General features: G+C 34.2%; 1 protein-coding gene across 3 annotated transcripts in view; it reads left to right on the forward strand.

Moving 5' to 3' along the window:
• Nucleotides 1-13885, forward strand: part of HDX (highly divergent homeobox) — a 190084-nt gene extending 176199 nt beyond the window's left edge. For 2 of the 3 annotated variants that reach the window (XM_016204496.2, XM_087813596.1), the window contains 2 exons: nucleotides 4963-5085; nucleotides 13255-13885. In XM_016204496.2, the coding sequence (XP_016059982.2) occupies nucleotides 4963-5085; nucleotides 13255-13380 (249 nt within the window). In that variant the 3' untranslated portion in view covers nucleotides 13381-13885. Of the gene's footprint in view, nucleotides 1-3658; nucleotides 3719-4962; nucleotides 5086-13254 lie in introns of those variants that run through there. The other variant, XM_016204497.2, reaches the window with a different exon arrangement.
• Nucleotides 13886-20938: the final 7053 nt, after the last annotated feature.

A 20938-nucleotide genomic window follows, 5' to 3' on the forward strand; every position in this document is an offset into this window, starting at 1 on the left:
TTTATGGCAATGTTTTTTCAAATCCAGTGTTCATTTTTATTTTATTTATTTATTTATTAACTATATCTTTATTGTTAAAAGTATTACAGATTTCTCCCTTCCCCCTCCATTGACCCCCTCCACCTCACACCTGCCGACCCTCCCCCGACAGCCTTCACCACATTATTGCCCAATGTTCATTTTTAAATGGAGGTAAAGGGGAATTTTTTTCCAGATTTTTCCTTTGCTAGTTTTATTTTTAACTGCAACTTCTGAAGACCACTTAAAAAAAATATAATAGTATATTGGTTTTAGGAGAAGTTTAAAAACAATCCTTAAAGCAAATACCAAATGAATATGAATAAAAATTGCCTTTTCTTAATGTCACTTGTTACTAAACTGAAAGACTTATTTTGACAGCATACCATACACAGTTTTGTTTTTATTAAATTTTGACATAAGCTATCAGTCCATATATTAATATATTTTCTACATATATGTATAATTGCTTTCCCTTTGTTAATCAGTATCATATCTTATAAGTTAACTCTGGAGTCTTCTGAAATTTTGATCACACAATCATTCTTTCCAGACACAAAATTATTTTCTTGAAATATCATGAGACTTAGATATTAACAGAAAATAACCTCTAATCAGAAAAAGACAACAGCTGTCATTTTCTCAAAAAAAAATCACTTTTACTATAATTCAAAGTTATGTCATTCAACAGATTTTGTTTTCCAAATGTTCATAACATGTCAGGCTTTAAAATATGAAACAGTGTAAACACAGAAGGAAATGATCCTTTGAAATTTACTTTCTAAGTGTTCAAAGAGCACAATACAATCTTGTATTTCCAACTAACAAAATTATAAAGTTATTGGTTCTGAAGTACTAGAGAGCGTTCTAATCTCTCCTACATGATCATATATTTCTAAATGTCCAGTTCAGGATTAAAATGGCTCTGCAAGCCACTGCTTGGCACAGGGTATGGAAACTCCAGACAAGAGGACTGGATTGCACAGCGGTTAAGTGTGCCCCACTTAGCATTTTCACAGTTCAAATAGGGTTGTGTCTAGAACTCAAGATTCTTTCTAGGACCTTTCCTCTCTGGTGTTCCAGCACACTTGAGTAATTTTGAAACTAAAGTCCAAGGCAGGGCAGAGTGTCCAGTCCAGAAATCTTATTTAACATTTTCATTGAACTCTAAAAGACACTTAATGATCCTGGGTTTTCCATTGTGTTAAATGCTGTGGGAACAAGGAGTCCTTTGTTACCCTATTAAGGATGTCTTTTATAACGCATCGCCATCCTACATAAACTTCTTTAACTCTCAAACATCAGCACCAATATAGAAATGAATATTTTTATAATCAATATTAAAAATATTTCAGTTCACTTCATCTGTGAATTTTGTTACCGTAAAGTAAGGGTAAGTGAAACCTCATATAACAGTTCTCATTGCCAATTTCAGGATGTTGATTTAAAACATCCTTATCAGTTTACAAATTTAATCTTTCTTCAGAGAACATTTGTATTTTAATTGCATACACATCAGTACTTCTTGTTTTGGGATCAAAATCACTTTGTAGGTTTCTTAAGTATAATTCATTATAAGCTTCTCAAAGGCAGATATGTATTTATCTATGTGTTATCTGGTCTAGTGCATACAACATAGGTGTCCAGTAACTAATTCCTGAGTGAATGAATACATTCAAGTATCCTTGGAAATATTTTTAATACTATTATAAAAGTACTTGTTTTTATGAAATCAAGTAAGACAAGAAGCTGAATCATGATAACTTTTTCTTACACTAAATTAAGCAGTCTCCCGTTATTCTTGGGATTCACTATAGCAGAATGAAATAATAGTTCTGATGTGCATTTGATAATTGTTACTGTGCAACCATCAGTGCTCAGTTTGGGCATACAGAAGTTTCTGATTGCGATATATTTGTAAAGATCCATATTGATAGGAGTTCTAGCTAACCCAAAATGTTTATGAGACAAGTTGGTGATCTCAGTCCCTGAGGCACGAGTACTATATCACAGAAAAACACCTTGAATATTCCCTACAATTATCTTGGAGAAGAATTGACAAACCTTACTGGAAGGAAGGAAAGATTTTAACAATAAAAATTAGCTAGATCTTGTCTTCTGAAAGTCAGTGGCTGATGTTACCTTAATAGTTCCTCTCACAAACACTCCATTTACTGAGGAAGATATCTAAAGTACACATAAATTACTACCTCTAATCTTGGAAGTTTTTAATAGACTTGCAAAAAGCAGCTCTGAGAAGAAAATGTCTCCAATATTAAATTATCTTAAAGCTGTTTATGTTTTTCAAAAACATAAATACTGAGAAGAAGGAATATTCACATGAGAAATTAAAGATATGCACACCACTAGATGCTTCATGACATTTGCAAATGTGAATTAATGTTTTAATTTTTTTTAATGGACTGTGAGTGCAGCTCAAAAGGACTGTGTATTCAAAGGAGACACTAAGATAATGATGATAGATATATCTTGTATTCGAAAAGACTTCCTGGTCAGCACTTTAATACTACTATAGTTCTGACAATGAGCACTAAAAAAAAAACCCAAATATTTAGAATTAACCAAATGTTTTATGGCAGGAGAATGTTGAAATTTATTTTAATGATTACTTGTAAATTAGATTGCTGTAGAGTACCTTTAGATAAGGGATTTAGCTTGAATCATCTTTTGCAGATGATTCACTTGATATTAAATGGTTTGAAAAGAAAGCAGTTTTCCTAGGTAAAATAAATTCTAAACTGAGCTGATAAAATTGTTGATGCAATAAACATGTTCATATATTGAATGTATTTAAAGAACTGCATCCCTTCATCTGAAACAACAAAAATGCCAGGAAAATTAACTTATTTTAATGACTTTTATGAAACTTTTGAAAAAATGCTGTTAAAGGTCTTGCTGTGCACTTTGAAACCTATTCTCCAGCTGCAGAAAGGCTGCTTAATAATTTATTTTTTAATTTTTAATTCGTTTTCTTATATATAATTTTCATACAATAAAATTCACCTCCTTACACAGTTAGATAAGTTTTGACAAATGGACATACTTGTGTAATCATGATTATAATCTGTTTATTCATCTACTGATGATCACTTGTTTTGTTTCTAATATTTGGCTATTGTGAATAAAGCTGCTATGAATACTTATGTATGTTTTTTTGTGGACATGTGTTTTCATTTCCCTTGGGTAAAAGTAGGATTGTTGAATCAGGTGGTAGGAAAGAGTAGATTTAATTTTATAAAAAACTGCCAAAACGTTTTTAAAAGTGGATGTACTCTTTTATACTCACACCAGCAACATATGAGACTTCTAATTGGTCCACATTCCTATCAGCACATACTACTGTCAGTCTCTTTAACAATAGGCATTGTAGTATGTTAGTAGTACAATCTCATTGTAGACTTAATTTGTATTCCTTTAATGACAAATCATATTAAGCATTTTAAAATTTATCTTTATTGTTAAAACTATTACAGGTGTCCCCTTTTTTCTCTCATTGATCCCCTCCACTCCACAATATTAAGCATTTTAATGTGTTTATTGGTCATTCATGTATATTCTTTGATATAGTGTGTGTCCAAATACTTTACCTGCTCTTTATTTGTTTCTGTTCTTAAAATAGTGTTGTAAGAGTTCTTTATGTGTTCTGAATGCAAGTCCTTAACAGACATTTGATGTACAAGTATGTACCTTGTATTTTTATATTATTAACATTGTCTTTTGAAGATCAAATTTCTTTTAAAAACTTTGATGAAGTCTTTCTTTTAGGTTTTAGGCTTTTTGTGTCCCGTTGAGGAATCTTTGTCTAACACAAAGACACAAAGATTTTCTCTGTTTTTCTCTAGAAGTTTTATAGTTTTAGGATTTACCTTTAAGCATATTATCCATTTCTTGTTAAATTTTGTATATGGTGTGAGGTAAGGTTGGATTTTTTTTTTAAATAAACACTGTTCTTTCAAAGACTGCTCTTTCTTTTTCCATTGAATTACTTCAGCATCTTTTTTGAAAACCAACCAAATATATATTACCCTTTTCGGCATATATATTTCAGGACACTGTTCTGTTCCTCTGACCTATATATCCACCTTTTTGCCATTACCACACATGACTGATTTCTTGATTATTGTAGCTTTAATAGTAAATCTATTCAGAGCACTTTTATGGCCATTTTGAAACTTATACTCCTCAAAACTAGAATAACCAAAGATTATTAATATTATATCCATTTTACTGATGAGTAAACAAAGTCACAGAGAAGTTAATTAACCTGCCCAAGTTTACACAATTATCAATAGTCTTGATACTAAAGTCTTTCCAAATCTTAGTCTATTGCTTTTTTCCTATACAACTAGCAAAAACAGTTGTAGAGATAATTGGTATACAGTGGTATATTTGGAGATATTTTCTGAGTAATGGACTCCTACATAAAGGCAGGGGGGTCAGCAAACTACTTAAGAGAGTTTTAGTAATAATTTCAATCTTTTTTTGATTAAAAAAAAATACTAACCTTTTTAGTTCTTAGTATTTGGCTTTGTGAATGATACATTCAGCATTACTGCATCTGTAATTGCTTTTTACTTGCGGTTAATTGGGCTCTGTCTATTCTTAACACTAATCCAAATGCTAATTAGGTTTAATATAAGTGGAGTCTTTCCAAGAAGAGAACTGTTTCTTGATTTTTCTCTTACTGGAATTAATTTCATTGGATTTTTGACCTTACAGATTGTTTTCTGTTGTTGATTTGCTTAAAAAGGAGTTCTTGAGTAAAAAGACAATTTCCTTTTGTGCTTTATATTCTTTTATGCTAAAATTTTATATTCTTTATTGTCTCTCTAATTTGATTTTTTAAAATTTTATTGTGCATCAGCTATGTACAGTCTTGTGTTTGCATAGGATAATTATATCCTTTGATGTTTTCTCCTTCAGAATGAAGAAGTCAGATTCATTGAAAATGAGCTAGAGATTCAAAAGCAAAAATACTTTAAACTTCAGACATTTGTTAGAAGCTTGATACTAGCTATGAAAGCTGAGGATAAGGATCAACAGCAGGTAGGTGTCAGAAGAGAATAGTAAGCTATAAATGGCATGTAACACTTGGCTTTTTCATAATTTTTTTGTACTTTATGCCTGCTTTCCATCAAGGAAGGCTTTGTTACTTATGACCTTTTTCACACCGATTTCTTGAGATTACATACTCAGATTTTTGTGTGCTGCTTTAGTGGAAAATAAAAATAAATTATTAACATATTTTAATTACAAGTTAGAAATAGGTCTGTCAGAAAAAGCTAAGAGCCATAGGATTTCACTTATATGTGGGATATAAAACTGAAACTCATGGACACGAACAGCAATGTGGTGGTTGCCAGAGGTAAGGGGGTGAGGGGTGAAGGGGGTCTTAATATATGGTTAAGGGAGAAGATATGACTTTGGATAGTGGGCACACAGAGCAATATACAGATCTTGTAACATAAAAACCCACACCTGAAACCTGTATGTTCATATTAATCATTGTCACCCCAATAAATTTAATAAAATAATAATAATAATTTTAAAGAACTTAAAATGTGTGTAAAAACAGCTACCTTAACTAGAGAGGCACATATTTGGGGACCTTTTGTAAATGAAAGTAAAGCATGAGACCTTTACTTCTTTTCTGGATTTCAGTTGCCTTCAAGCCTATACTAAAGTTCATAAATATTTGAATACCTTCTAATTCATGATATATTGCTCACCACCAAAAAATATGAAATTACTTTGTGAAATTATTTGTGACCATGGTGTATCATTTACTTATCCTAATTCAACTAAAGTGTTTGAGTGTTCTACCTCAATGATGAAATTAATGTCTTTTGTTTATTGCTGTTGATTTTTGTTTACAAATTCCTCTTAAATGACATTTTCTGTCTCATTTTATGTGAAATTTTTATAACAAATTATTAAACTTGCTAACAAGAATCATAGAATTATAATGTTCCATTTAATACTAATTGATACCAAATTTGTCTTTGAGTTGTATACTGCCATGTTGATTCCTTATTAGAAAAGTTCAATATGAGTACTATGTCACAAAGGTAGCCATTAAGAAGCAGTCTCAGAGGTTTTTATTCAGTAAGGAATCTCAAGAGTATAAAGATGTATCCCTTATATACTGACAAGATTGCACATACCATCCCAGATATCTGCAGGGGAAAAGATTAGTCGTAGCCTCTCACAATTCTCCCTTTTTTAAAAGAAGAAAGTCTTTCTATGTCTCACTGAAGTACTTAACCACAAAAATTTAAATGAAAAGAATTCAGTCATGAGGTTCAAACTAGCACATACATTATGTGTTTATATTCTTGATATTTGCTCCCCTGGTGCCACACACAAAGATATCCCAAGATAGTAATCTTGAGTTACCTTAGCCAGCTTTTATTTAAGCCTATTGCTTTATTATGTGAACTATGCATATTACATAGAATACTGAAAATTTGTTTGTTTTTTAGGAACCTAAACTAAAGATTTTACAGAATAAGTTACTAATGTTGAACGTAGTCCCATGGGTAAATAAGTGTAAAAAAATTAGTCCAACCATAAGAATAACTTGGAGTGTGGTCTTGGTCCCCAAAGTTATAGTATGGTTTTGAATTCAGAATTATACAGCAAGCTAAATAGCAGTTGTGTATATCTCTTCATTTCTTACATTTTTCCTCCAGTGTTTTATTTATTTATTTATTTGTTAATGTTTCTTTATCTTTGTTGTTGAGAATATTACAGATGTCTCCTTGTTATCCTCACTGATCCCCTCCACCCCACATCCATCCCACCCCAAGGCTTAACCCATACCAATGTCTGTGTCCATGAGTTATGCTTATAAACATATAAGTTCTTTGATTAATCTCTCCCCATCACACCCCCCTCTCCGCCTTCCCTCTGAGATCCCTCACTTTGTTTTATGCTTCTATGTCTCTGGATCCACTTTGTTCATCAGTTTATTTTGTTTATTACATTCCACATATAAGTGAGGTCATATGGTACTTGTCTTTCTCTGACTGGATTATTTCACTTAGCATAATACTTTCTAGTTCCCTTCATGCTGTGCCAAAGGCTAAAAGGCCCTTCTTCTTTACAGCTGCATAGTATTCCATTGTGTAAATGTGCCACAGCTTTTTTATCCACTCATATGCTGATGGGCACTTGGGCTGTTTCCAGATCTTAGCTATTGTAAATGGTGCTGCTATGAACATAGGGGTGCATAAGTTCTTTGCGATTGGTGTTTCGGGTTCCTTAAGATATATTCCTAGAATTGGGATCGCTGGGTCAAATGGCAGGTCAATTTTTAATCTTTTGAGGAACCTCCATACTGCTTTCAATAGTGGCTGCACCAGTCTGCATTCCCACCAGCAATGTACTAGGGTGCTCTTTTCTCCACACTCTCACCAGCACTTGTAGTTCATTGATTGTTGATGGTAGTCATTCTGACAGGTGTGAAGTGATGCCCCATTGTGGTTTTAATTTGCATCTCTCTGATGATTAGCAACATTGAGCATTTTTTCATATGTTTCTTAGCCATTTGTATGTCCTCTTTGGAGAAGTGTCTATTTAGATTTTTGCGCATTTTTTAATTGGATTGTTTGTCTTCCTCTTGTTGAGTTGTATAAGTTCCTTATATATTTTGGATATTAACGCTTTATCAGCTGTGTCATTGGCAAATATGTTCTCCCATACAGTGGGCTCCCTTTTCGTTTTGTTGATGGTTTCTTTTGCTGTACAGAAGCTTTTATTTTGATGCATTCCCATTTCTTTATTTTCTCTTAAGTTTCTCTTGCCTTAGGAGATGTATCAGCAAACATATTGCTATGAGAGATGCCTGACATTTTACTGCCTATGTTTTCATCCAGGGTTTTTAAGGTTTCATGTCTTACATTTAAGTTTTTTATCCATTTTGAATTTACTTTTGTGTATGGTGTAAGTTGGTGGTCTAGTTTCATTTTTCTGCATGTATCTGTCCAATTTTCCCAACACCATTTATTGAAAAGACTGTCTTTACTCCACTGTATGTTCTTGCCTCCTTTATCAAATATTAATTCACCATAATGGCCTGGATCAGTTTCTGGGTTCTTTGTTCTGTTCCACTGATAGATATGTCTGTTCTTGTTCCAGTACCAGGCTGTTTTGATTACAGTGGCTTTGTAGTATAACTTGACATCTGGTATTGTGATCCCTCCAACTTTGTTCTTCTTTCTCAGGCTATTCAGTGTGTTTTTTAGTTCCGTATAAATTTTTGAAGTGTTTATTCTAGATCTGTGAAATATGCTATTGATATTTTAACCTTTATCCAATGAAAGGGAACTTTAGTTCCCGGCAAGGAGTGGGTCCCGCTGGCCGAATTTAAATGCTGATGGAATTTAAATGCCGTCTTTTAAAGGTTAAATACTCAGAAACCTAAGCATATATGTTCTTTTTTACAGGCAAAAGGAAAGAAACCATTATTTGTACAGTTTATCCTGGAAAATATATGGAGTTTGTATGATGCTGTCTTTTAAATGCCGTCTTTTAAAGGTTAATAGGGATTGCATTGAATTTATAGATTGCTTTGGGTAATATCGACATTTTAATGATGTTAATTCTTCCAATCCATGAACATGGTATGTTTTTCCATTTGTTTATATCTTCCTCTATTTCTTTTTTCAGTGTTCTGTAGTTTTCTGAGTAAAGGTCTTTTACATCTTTGGTTAAGTTTATTCCTAGGTATCTTTTTTTTTCAGTTGCAATGGTAAATGGGATTGTTGTTTTAGTTTCTGTTTCTGAGAGTTCATTATTGATGTTTAAAAACGCCATAACCCAGCCGGGTGTGGCTCAGCGGTTGAGCATCGACCTAGGATCCAGGCAATCGGGGTTCAATTCCCGGTCAGGGCACATGCCCGGGATGCAGGCTTGATCCCCATGGAGCACTTGCAAGAGGTGGCCGATCAATGACTTTCTCATCATTGATGTTTCTATCTCTCTCTCTCCCTCTCCTTTCCTCCCTCTGAAATCAATAAAGATATATTTTTTTAAAAATCCCATAGATTTCTGGGTGTTAATTTTGTATCCTGCTACCTTGCTGAATTCATTTATTACATCTAGTAGTTTTTTGGTGGAGTCTTTAGGATTCTCTACGTACAATATCATGTCATCTGTAAATAATGATAGTTTTGTTTCCTCCTTTTCAATTTAAGTGCCTTTTATGTTTTCTTCTTGTCTGATTGCTGTGGCTAGGACTTCCAGTACTATGTTGAATAAGACTGGTGAAAGTGGACACCCCTGTCTTGTTCTTGTTCTTAAGGGAAATGATTTTAGTTTTTGCCTATTGAGTATGATGTTGGTTGTAGGTTTGTCATATATGGCCTTTATTATTTTGAGGTATGATCCCTCTATTCTCACTTTGCTGAGAGTTTTTATCAAAAATGGGTGTTCGCCGGCTGGGCGTGGCTCAGCGGTTGAGCATCAACCTAGGATCCAGGAGATCCGGGTTCAATTCCCGGTCAGGGCACATGCCCGGGTTGCGGGCTGCAGCCCATCAATGACTCTCTCATTGATGTTTCTCTCTCTCTCTCTCCCTCTCCCTTCCTCTCTCTGAAATCAATAAAGATATATTTAAAAAAAAAAAAAATGGTTGTTGGATTTTATCAAATGCTTTTTCTACATCTATTGATATGATCATGTGATTTTTTCTTTCAGTTTGTTTATGTGATCTATCAGGTTTATTGATTTGTGAATATTGTACCAGCCTTGCATCCCTGGAATAAATCCCACTTGGTCATGGTGTATGATCTTTTTAATATATTGCTGGATCTGATTTGCTAATAGTTTGTTGAGAATTTTAACATTTATGTTTATCAAGGATATTGGCCTATAATTTTCTTTCTTTGTAGTGTCTTTATCTGGTTTTAGAATTAGGCTAATGCTGCCTTGTAAAACAAGTTTGGAAGTGTTCCTTCCTCTTGGATTTTTTGAAATAGTTTGAGAAGGATAGGTGTTAATTCTTCTTTGAATGTTTGGTAAAACTCCCCTGTGAAGCCATCTGGGCCACAGCTTTTGTGTGCTTGGAGCCCTTTGATTACTTCTTCAACTTCATCAGCAGTTATCAACCTATTTAGACTTTCTGACTCTTCCTGACTGAGTTTTGAAAGGCTGTATTTTACTAAGAATTTATCCATTTCATCCAGGTTGTCCAGTTTGGTGGCATATAGTTGTTCTATATCTCTTGATATCTAGGAATAGCATACAGATTGCATTTTCTTTTCTCCTTCTCTCATACTTTTCTTCTGATAAAAACTAATGTTGGTTAAGAAAGGATGCCTTACGAAAAATTTACTAGCCAGGCCGGTGTTGCTCAGTGGCTGAGTGTCGACCCATGCACCAAGAGGTCACTGGTTCGATTCACGATTAGGGCACATGCCCAGGTTGTGGGCTTGATCCCTAGTAGTGGACGTGCAGGAGGCAGCCGGCCAATGTTTCTCATTGATGTTTCTATCTCTCTCCTTTCTCCCTTTCCCTTCCTCTCTCTCTCTAAAAATCAATAGAACATTTTAAAACTTTTTTTTAATTGTACTAAAAGTCATAGCTTATATAATAAGCATCTAAATAGAAACTCCAATTTTCATAATTAATATTAGGTATAATGGATGTCAATTATCATCTCAAAATACAGAAGACACTAATAATACCCCATAAAAGTTATTCAAATGATGTCTAAATTACTGATTTAAGACTGTGAAATTCTTAGAGGTTTATTTCTAGAAGGAATTTGTTTCATTGATTTCTTATTTTTTTTTAAATCCTGTGTTTTTCCATTAATCTTAATTTGGGTAAGTTGAATGAGATGAATGGTACACAGAATATTTTGCTTTAATGAAGCAGTTCAGGCTTTAAAAATATATGATATGATATGACTGAAATATTATATTACTCAAAAGATTTTTTAATAAATGACAATTTTATAATAAAAATAATGTAATGTTGCCAGCACTATGTGAACTTAGCCAGGTCAACTGCATTTCTTGAACTTCAGTTTCTCTACTTTGCAAGTAGGATCAGAAAGCTTAACATCATGGAACTTGGCATTAACAGCTAGGGCCTAGAATAAGTGTTATAGAGACTGATGATATATTTGTGAAATGTTTTAATATTTTGGGAAGAGTCAACCTAGGTCAAACATTGAAGATAGACTGATGAAGAACCTATAGTAAAAAAAAGTTAATTGTGTTAGTATCAAAGAAAAAGGCAGTTCTAGCAATTGGCATACCCCAAAGATTTGTTCTTTGTGCCAGTGTTGCAATCTAGTAAGATACTGGAGGGGGGGGATTTTTTGAAGTGTTTTTTATGCATTAGTAGTGCTGTATATTGCCTCAGATTTTAAAGCTTTTCTATTTGATACTGCACTCATTTTGTCAGTCAGATATGTGAAGTGCAATGACAAAGAAATAAATAATGGTGCTTCTTTGATTTTAAGGTCTCCCCACTAGAATTTAGAATGTCATTAAGTCTGCTCACCCACTTGATTTTTCAATACTCTAAACATATGTTCAATGAATGTTAGAACACTTTTCCCACTCTAATATATCTTCTTCACAGTTAAAGTGAACTAAATCCAGTCATATATTCCTCATAAACTATTATTAGCCAATGTCAGCAAAAGCTTTGCTTCACCTGGGCTGGGTTAGTGATAAACAACTGTTATGGAAGAAAATGGCATCGTGTCCTATTACTGCAACCTAGCACCTTAAAAAGCATGTAGTACTTTTAGGTGACCACTTTGTAAACATTCTCAATGTCAGTGGAAAATTAAAGAACTTTTTCAAAATTGATTTTAGACAGAAAGAAAGGGGGAGAGAAGGAGGAAGAGAAAGGAGAGAGGAGAGAGGAGAGAGAGAGAGAGAGAGGGAGAGAGAGAGAGAGAGAGATTTATTGTTCTACTTATTTATGCATTCATTTTTTGATTCTTGTATGTGCTCTGACTGGGGACCAAACCAGCAAACTTGGCATATCAGGACTATACTCAAACCAACTGAGCTACTCAGCCAGGTCCAAGAAATATTTAGTAATATAAAATAAATAACTTTTTTTCAGACAGGAGTAGTCTTTCTTTATGCAGCTTGACTAAAAGGAGAAAGCTTCTAATCTTGACTCTTTGCTATAAGATAAAAAGTATAAGATTTATATATCTCACTTATTTTAATAAAGAGAGTAGGATAATACTGTCCTATTTCAACAGTGGATTTCATATGTTCTCCAACATGCCCCATTTTTCTGTTCCTTAATAGGTAGTGGCAAGCTTGCATTTGTTTCTGATCCCTTGGACCTTCTTTACCACTACATCCAAAGCCCACATTACAAGTAATGCTGTCTAAAAATTGCCCAGATATGATACGCTATTTTTAGTATTCGGAGCAGAAAATCAGTCATTTACTTTACAATTTCCTATGTTCAAGTGGGCATCAGCACTGTCAGCCACATAAAACTGCACTGATCATTTTTTTCTCTAGTATGGATGTGTGTTCTGCAACTCTAGATGAAATAATTACACCATGGTGAAGCTTAGTTTGTGGCTCTTGGCTTATCTGATTACTCTGGCAGAGAAATAACCAGCCCCCTAGATACATCATTACATACTTAGATTCCCTAGTTCAACTGTGCCCTGGTGGGTATTTGGCTATTTGTAGAATATGGGCATAGACTAAGAAAAGAAAAAAAAAATCATTTAGACTTTTCAAGTTGTTAAAGTTTAGTCTAAAGCTGAACTTTTTTCTCAATGGTTAAGTTCTTTCTCCCACTGAAGTGCAAAATAGTCTTTTGTGAAATGTGTTTTTCTCTAAAAGACAGCATAACTAGGCAGGAATATTTTAATAATGAATATAATTTTAAAGCCCTTAAAGAGTGATCAATGAACACTCAAAACTAGTATGTAAATTACTTATCTCAAACACTTCAAAGCACTTGGTACAGAATAGCTGTTCATCTCTCTCCCGATTTCCCTTTTGTCCAAGGTTCTACTCCATATAATCCACACTCTCAAGATCTGGTGTATTAAGAATTTTTCTTTTAGGTAAGACCATATAAGGTCCTAAAAGAGAAATGCTCCTTTCTTTAAATCCACAAGAAGAAATCAATATGAGAGGGCTGCAACTGTTAACATAAAATTGGGGAAAAAATTGTCCACATACTAATTCAAAAAAATTGATTTTTCTGACTCAGGCACTGCTGTCAGATTTACCTCCTGAATTAGAAGAGATGGATTTCAATCATGCCTCGCTGGAGCCTGATGATACCTCATTCAGTGTGTCTTCTTTATCAGAGAAAAATGCCTCAGACAGTTTGTGATTTGAGGGGGGTGGTATATGATACAGCCTTTACACTGCCTAACAGGTGTGCATTGCAAGATGACTGCATTCTGTTGCCTGAAATTCTTCAGTTGGAAAAAAATATTGTTGAAACCAATATATGCTGTGAAGGATGAGCAAGATATAATGGCTACAGTACAAAAAATGTATGTGAAATTTAAAAGCATTTTTTGAGAGTTTTCCCAAACTGATAGAAATCTGGGAAAATAACTGTAATTTTGAGCAGTTTATCTATGAAATGCATAATGTTTAATTTTTTAATTTTTTTGTTTGGTTTTAGAGAAAAATCTTAGTTTTAATAATAGTTTTGGCCAGAGACACAAAACTGAAAGTATTTCAACATTGTTTTATCAAATTACTGAAGCTTGATTGTTGTTTTTGTAGCCATTACATTTCTTTTCTCTCTTCTTTTCCTAACATACACTTTTACTCAGGAAAGTGGACTAAAAATTGAAATGAAACTTTGAAAGTGATTTAACCTGGAAGAGTGTTGGGATTTATTTTTCAAACCCTATGAGAATTTGACTTAAGTTAATGATTGAAAATTGAAGTGTTTCCTAGTATATAATTGTTAATTGTTGGTATTCTTCCATGATCTAACCCAAGTATTTGGGGGGAGGGGTGAAAGCATTATGGAACAGTAATTCACAAACATGAAGTCAAATGAATTAAGTGTACAGAAACAAAATGTTTTAAAAGATTAGTCTTAATGGAAATTCTTCTTTGCTGTAAATGACAACTATTGATATGATTCACATTCTACTAGTAAAATTGCATAACTGAGTTAGATGAAGTGTTGCACAAATATTACAAGTTTATCAACATCTTCATAATTTTTTTTTTACTTTTTAAACATTTTATGAAACAGGAAGTCAAAGTAGACCACTAAGATTATTTTTAATCTAGTCATTCAGCTTTGCCACACAATTTACCTCATTTCCACCTGAGGCTTGTGCAGAGCCATCAGCCAAGGATAATATCCAAAAAAAAGTTATACTACTTTAGTTGTAAATTCAGTCTTCTGGATTTCCTGGACACTGTGTTCTATGAGCATTCTACTCATTTGTTCTTTTAGCAAGTACCACATGGCAACACACTGTAGACAATTCTTTGCAAACCTTTCATTCCAGGTACCAGATGGTATCATCAGGGCCCATAAAAGGGATAATGCCAGTTTCTCCCTAAGCACACAGTGGAGTCGTGTTGCTTGGTTAAATTACTATATATACATTTAAAAAATTAATGAAGTAGCTTAGATGACTCTCTTGGCCATCAACTTTCTATATCAGATAGTTTTGTAATTTTTAAGAAAAACCAAATTTGATCTTGTAATTCACAGATACCAATTTACAAATACAGAAAGGCAGTCATGAATGTCTTTGACCTTGAAATGTCTCTTCGCCACACACACAAATAAGTGAGGTTCATTGATAATCTTTATTTTGTCAGCTATTTGTTAAATTTAATATTGTTGTCATCTTACTATGGTTTTTTTGTTAGCAGAAATATATCAATGGTTAGATATGCTCCCTTTTAGCTGGCACCCATATGGTTCATTGAAAACAATGTTTAGTGCTCCTTGATAACAAGTAAAATGTCATTCAGAAAAAAAAGAGTGCTGAATAGCAACTGAACCTCAGATAATAGGATTAAACTTATCTGTCTTATCAATTCTTCAATGAGATAAAGAGTCCGAATTATACACAGCAAATATGGAAATCATTTCTTAATGTAGCACGAACAAATTCCAGGCCTTTTAACCTCTCCTGAGATCTCCTTCCTATTCATTGAGTTTATCTTTAAATTCTATTTTTTTCTGTTTCAATTTAAGCCCCTTTGTTTTTGGTTCTTGTTACAAAGTAAGGAAAGATGATTCTTTCCTATACCTTTCAACTTTATGGATATTTGTCACATCTCAGCATATAGTCACTAAATCAAATAATATTGACCCCCTGCTTTAAGGACATTGGATTTCCAGTTCTCAACAAGCCATAAACTTCAAAAAAAATTCTTTCTTATCACTTTTTCAGGGGTATTAATACAATGTATTTTATTTAAAAGTTGAATAGATTTAAGGATTCTGCTAAGTGTGATTCCTAGAAGGGCCCTTGTCCACAATTTTGAGAGAAAGCATAGATGATTCCCTTGTCCCTGTTTAAAGTTTCATTAAATAGAAACCACACTTAGGGATCTTTTTGTTTTGACATTTGTGCTTCAGCACCAGAATTATTTATTTTACTATCACTGGAAATAAACATTTTTAAAATGAAATATGGTTGCTCTAGAGCAGGCACCAAAGCAAATAGCTGTATCCAAAAAGAAAAATCATGATTGGCAGGATGAAAATTATGCCAAAGTGTGAAGTATTTAAAAATCTATTATGAGGAAAATATAAATTTTAATGCATATAGATTGGAATTGGTTTTGAGACATTTTAGAGGCAGAAAAATATCAGTTCATGACTTCTTTTGTGAACACCTTCATGACTAAGGGGAGAAAAAAACCCTAGTGTTTCTTCCTATAGGGCTTTGACACAATAGTGAAACCACACTATCTGAACCATCTCTCACAAAAATAAACGTCAACGTGAAAAATCTTTTTTTTTCTTTTGCCTAACTTGTATGTTTATTTCAGTTTAGGATAGCCAACAAGTTTCTAAGCAGGAAATATGAATCTAAGAGCACTTACCTTCCAAAATATGTATTAAAATACAAAACAAACAAAAAATGAAGATACCTTTCTCATTTCAGCCAAGTTAAAATTATTACTTTTTAAAAATATATCTTTATTGATTTCAGAGGGAGGAAAGGAGAGGGAGAGAGAGAGATAGAAACATAAATGATGAGAGAGTCATTGATTGAGCCCGCAACCCGGGCATGTGCCCTCACCTGGAATTGAACCCCAATCGCCTGGATTCCAGGTCTACGCTCAACCGCTGAGCCACGCCCGCCAGGCTAAGCTAAAATTATTTACAAGAAAAATAGAACTGCAGTTACCCTGGTGAATAAGAAAATTAACACATGCAAGGAAAACTTAAAATAAAATTTTTATGGAACCTGGGAATGTTTTATTGTAAGATCAATTATAACAGCAGGACATTTATACTATCATTGCAATTATGTGATAGAAATATTTGTGATTGTTGGGGAAGAATAGTCTGCAGCCCAATCACATCTGTGCTCTGTATACTACCAAGACTTCAAAAGATGTCCGAGAAGTCATTTTTCCAAAGACAGCAACATCTATTTTAAGGCACTCTCATAGTAAAACAATATGTAAGTTTGTGGGCGAAAGCATAAGATGTGTATTTAAAAAAATTCTAGACTCTAATATTGACTTCGTTGCCTTTTTTGAGGGGAAGGGGCATTTAGTCCATTTCCAAGAAATAGTTTCCTCATTTTTGTCTGATAATTTATGATCACTTGTAAGAGACATTAACTGCCATCCTTCCTACACACTACACATTGCAGTAATGGTATACCAGGAATATCGTTTATTTTAAAATATATATTAGATTTTCATTCAGATCCTAAAAATGCCACATCCTGATACATTCACTTTTTAAAGGAGTTAGAAGAACCATAGTTTCTAAATGATAACTAAATAGGCTTATCTTTGAAGTTGGTGTTATACTTGGCAGACAGCACTGTATCTTGCTCTTCACCAAGCTATGCTCTGGCAATAATATAATGGAGGAACCTATTAACTTGTGAGCCTACAGTCAACATACTATTGCCCAAAGCAAACCTTTATTAATACCAGATTTGCTAAGGGGTAAAAGAGAATAAAATGATATTTTCATGGAATTGCCATTATGATTATTACATTAAAGAGTATACTGAGTATGTTGTTCCACACTGAAATTTTATTTTGCATTAACTTGTTAAGTAATTAATTTTAGAAATTTTGCATCCCATTTTACTGGTACTACCTCTGAAACATACTGTCACCTTAAAACCATATCAGACTGTAATGTGAACTTTTTTGTAGGATTTTTTTTAACTTTTGTAGAGGCAATAAATGATTTCCAAAGAATAGACATCTATTTCTTTATTTTAATGTTTATTTTCCCATGTTTTTGTGTTATAAGCACTGTATCCCTTTTAAAGATCATTTTTCCTTACAAAAAGAAGGTTCTTGTAAAAAGACAAAAAAATGCTGAGAATAGTAGTATCGGGGGACCCAAAAAGGGAGAACATGGAGTATTCAATTGGAAATTTGGTTGATTTCCAAACTGACATGTATATCATCCTTTACTGACTTTACTTAACAAAGAATTACTCCAACACCAATGGAATAGAGTAAACATTCTGTAACAGATTTGTTCATAATAGTATACTTAAATGGTTAAATCAGCAAGTAAATTGCCACAGTAACAAAGAATGATATTTTTACAATAGATTTTTTTAAAGTGGTGGTGTGGCATCTATCTTTTGGCTGTCTTTGCTACCAGTTGAGTAGGCTTTTAATTTGGGTAAAATGTGCCCATACCTTTTTTTCAAAGTTTTATACCTATTAAAAGTCTTCATATTACCTAACTAATAGGAGAGGGTTAGGAGTGAGTTTCAAATAGCACATCAGCAGTTTTCTTTCCCAGTTGATAAAATTTCAAGAATGTTGCAAGAGACACATACAAACATATACTTCAAATGATCCAAGTCATTTTCGGATCTGTAAAAAACATCAACAAAGTGGTGAAATCCTTTGTTTTAAAAAATGAGTGGGAAATTATTATAAATCTATTTAAAAGATAAGTCAATGGGTGAGTTTGCCCATAAGATTAAAAGAAGTTTTCATATCTTTTGATGCCTTTTTTTTAACATTTCTTGTTTATATCATATTATAAAAGTAATAGAGGTTCATTGTAGACATTTTAGAAAATATAGTCATATAAAGAAAAACAAAACCACTTCTAATCCCACCACCCAATAATAATCATTAACATCTTAGTATATTGCATTCTAGTCATTTCATGTGCATATTACATATGTTCAGCAAAACTGGAATTATACTGAGTATGCAACTATGAGTCCAGCTTTTTCTCTTAACAATATATTAAGTACATTTTATCATGTAAGCATTTGTCACCAAGGTATTTTACTCTCAATTACATTTGGACCTAAAGGGGGAATTTTTTTTTTTTTTTTTTGTAATTTACAAGGAAAAAAGCAAACTTCTTAATGACAAAAATACATTTGTTCTAGAGGCTTAATAAGTAACTGCTTTACATAAAAACTATATTTCTTACCTTAGATTTAAAACAAATGATGTTATTTATTTACCTTCACAAAAATAAAGTTCCTCTACTTTGGCTGCAAGTTAAAAGATAACTCTCCTTACTACTTTAACCCAAGTAATGTTTTTATTACCTATACCAGTAAACTATTATAAACTTTAAAAATAAAACAAAAATCATTTTTAGGTATGAAAGGTCTCATATTAGGCATGCACTTGCAGTAGTAATTGTTTTGAAGTAAATCAGTTAGATAAGCCAGGTCAGAAACCCAAGTATAGAAACTCTGGTATAGAGACTCCCCAGGGCAGGAATCTCTGGATGCCTAGTAAGGGGTAAAACTGGGAAAACAAGAAGCTTGTCCCCAGGGTAATCTATCTTTTCCTAGAATATTGCTGGTCATGTGGTTTAGATCCCCTGAGCTTTTCCTCCCTAAAGATAACATAAGCCTGAGTTGTATTTCAGCTCCAGGCCCAGAAAAGCAGAGAAACCAGACAAGTGGTGCTGTGGCTGCCTCAGGACCAGCCACATTGACAGATTACCCCATTCCCTGGCATTGACCAATCAGTGAAGACTAATATCTTGAAAGAGCACACCTGGAAAGCTGATGAATATTCTATTGAGACACTCTCCTGAAACTTCCCTTAAGATTCCCACTTGCAAGAAAGAGATAAATAAGGTCAGGACAAAGGACCCAGTGACTGCTCCCCAGCAGGGGAGCACACTAGCATCATCTCCATCTCTCCAAGGGGATCCCACAAGACTTGCAATCAAGGGAGCAATGAGCCTTGACAGCTCATCTCAGTCTTACCTCTTGAACCTGTTTCCAAGGTCCCCCCCCCCGACTTCTCAGTGAACCAAAGCAGAAGATACTAGGTTTTCCTTTACTTCTTCTATGCTCTTTCTTTTTTCACTGTCCCAAGTATATTTTTGCTGCCACTATGGACCCAATATCCTTTGGCTCAGTGCTGTATAGCCCTCCCCTTTGGATACTCCCATTCCATTTTAGTAAATTTAATTTTTCTTTATTCACCTGTCTGAGATGGCTGTTTGGCCTGCTCACACACCACCAACCTTTAACCTTTCATTTATAGTTTCTGTCGGCAGTTACATAATATTTATTGAATTAATGTTATCTCCAAGAATTGTGCTGGTTGTTAGACCCTATGGCTTCTTGAAACAAGTTCAATTAACTTTATTTTTTATGTGTAGATTTATGAAGTGCTAAGCCTTAGAAATACCATACAGTTTCTCTGGATCAAATCTGTCATTGTATAAAAAAGGAAAATGGTGCTTAGAAGGATGGAATCACTTACCCAAGCTCTCATACATGATAAAGAGTGAAGCTAGGAGATTCCGAAATGGGGACAAATTGAGTGGAAGCTACACTGTAACTTTCTTAGGACCAAACTGGAATTACAACTAAAATATAGAAAAAATATCCTGAATAATCAACTACAACTGAAGGCTAGCTGGAGAGCAACCTCATAACCAAGGACATAAAGTAGAGACTGAGTAGAGACTGGTAGGAAGTGTGGAAGCAATAGAGGGCTGGCTGGGCTCCTGCAGGCAACAACTGAAGGTCCAGAGTGATATCTCAGCTGTGGGAGGATCCGACTGAGAACTTGAGTCTAAACCCCAAGCTGGGGTTTCCAGCCAGAACGCCAGAACTGAGAAAGATGCCAGCATAACATCTGGCTGTCAAAAGCAGCAGGGTTTCTGTTTGCCAGGGAGAGATGGCTGGAAATGTAAGCACCTTCTTAAAGGGCTAACACACAAAGTTTCACTTGAAACCACACATTTTGGGCTCTGGCAGAGGGAAAGCAGAGTGGAATAGAGCAGTGTGAAGAGAATCCAGAGCTGAGGGCTCTGGAGATAGAACTCAGGAGACAGCCATCTGGATTCTTGCACTGAGTCACTTTCTCATAAGGCAGAAGACATCTTTCTCTGGGAGACCTTTGTCAACCAAACAGCATTTGCATGGGGGGGAAGCAATTGTCCCACCCATTGGAAAACCTCTCACCCCGCCCTGTAAAATTTACACCTTGCTGTGGCCTACACCTTGGGGCTCATTAAGAGACACATTAATAAGCATTCATGCAGAGGTGGACCACTGAGTGCTTTGAATCTTTGCCTGATTGGTTTCTGGACTCTGGCCTTGGAAAAGCAGACTTTGGTGAGCATCTTAGTACTACCCAACCTCACCCAGCCCCAGCAGAGGTGACCACAAGCCATAGAATGTTGATAGCTCCAAACAGGGTACTGAAGGCCAGTCACAAACATCTGATATTGGTCAGCACCAGAC

Source organism: Miniopterus natalensis, chromosome X, assembly GCF_054644295.1.
Source record: "Miniopterus natalensis isolate mMinNat1 chromosome X, mMinNat1.hap1, whole genome shotgun sequence".
NCBI classification, from domain to species: Eukaryota; Metazoa; Chordata; class Mammalia; order Chiroptera; family Miniopteridae; genus Miniopterus; species Miniopterus natalensis.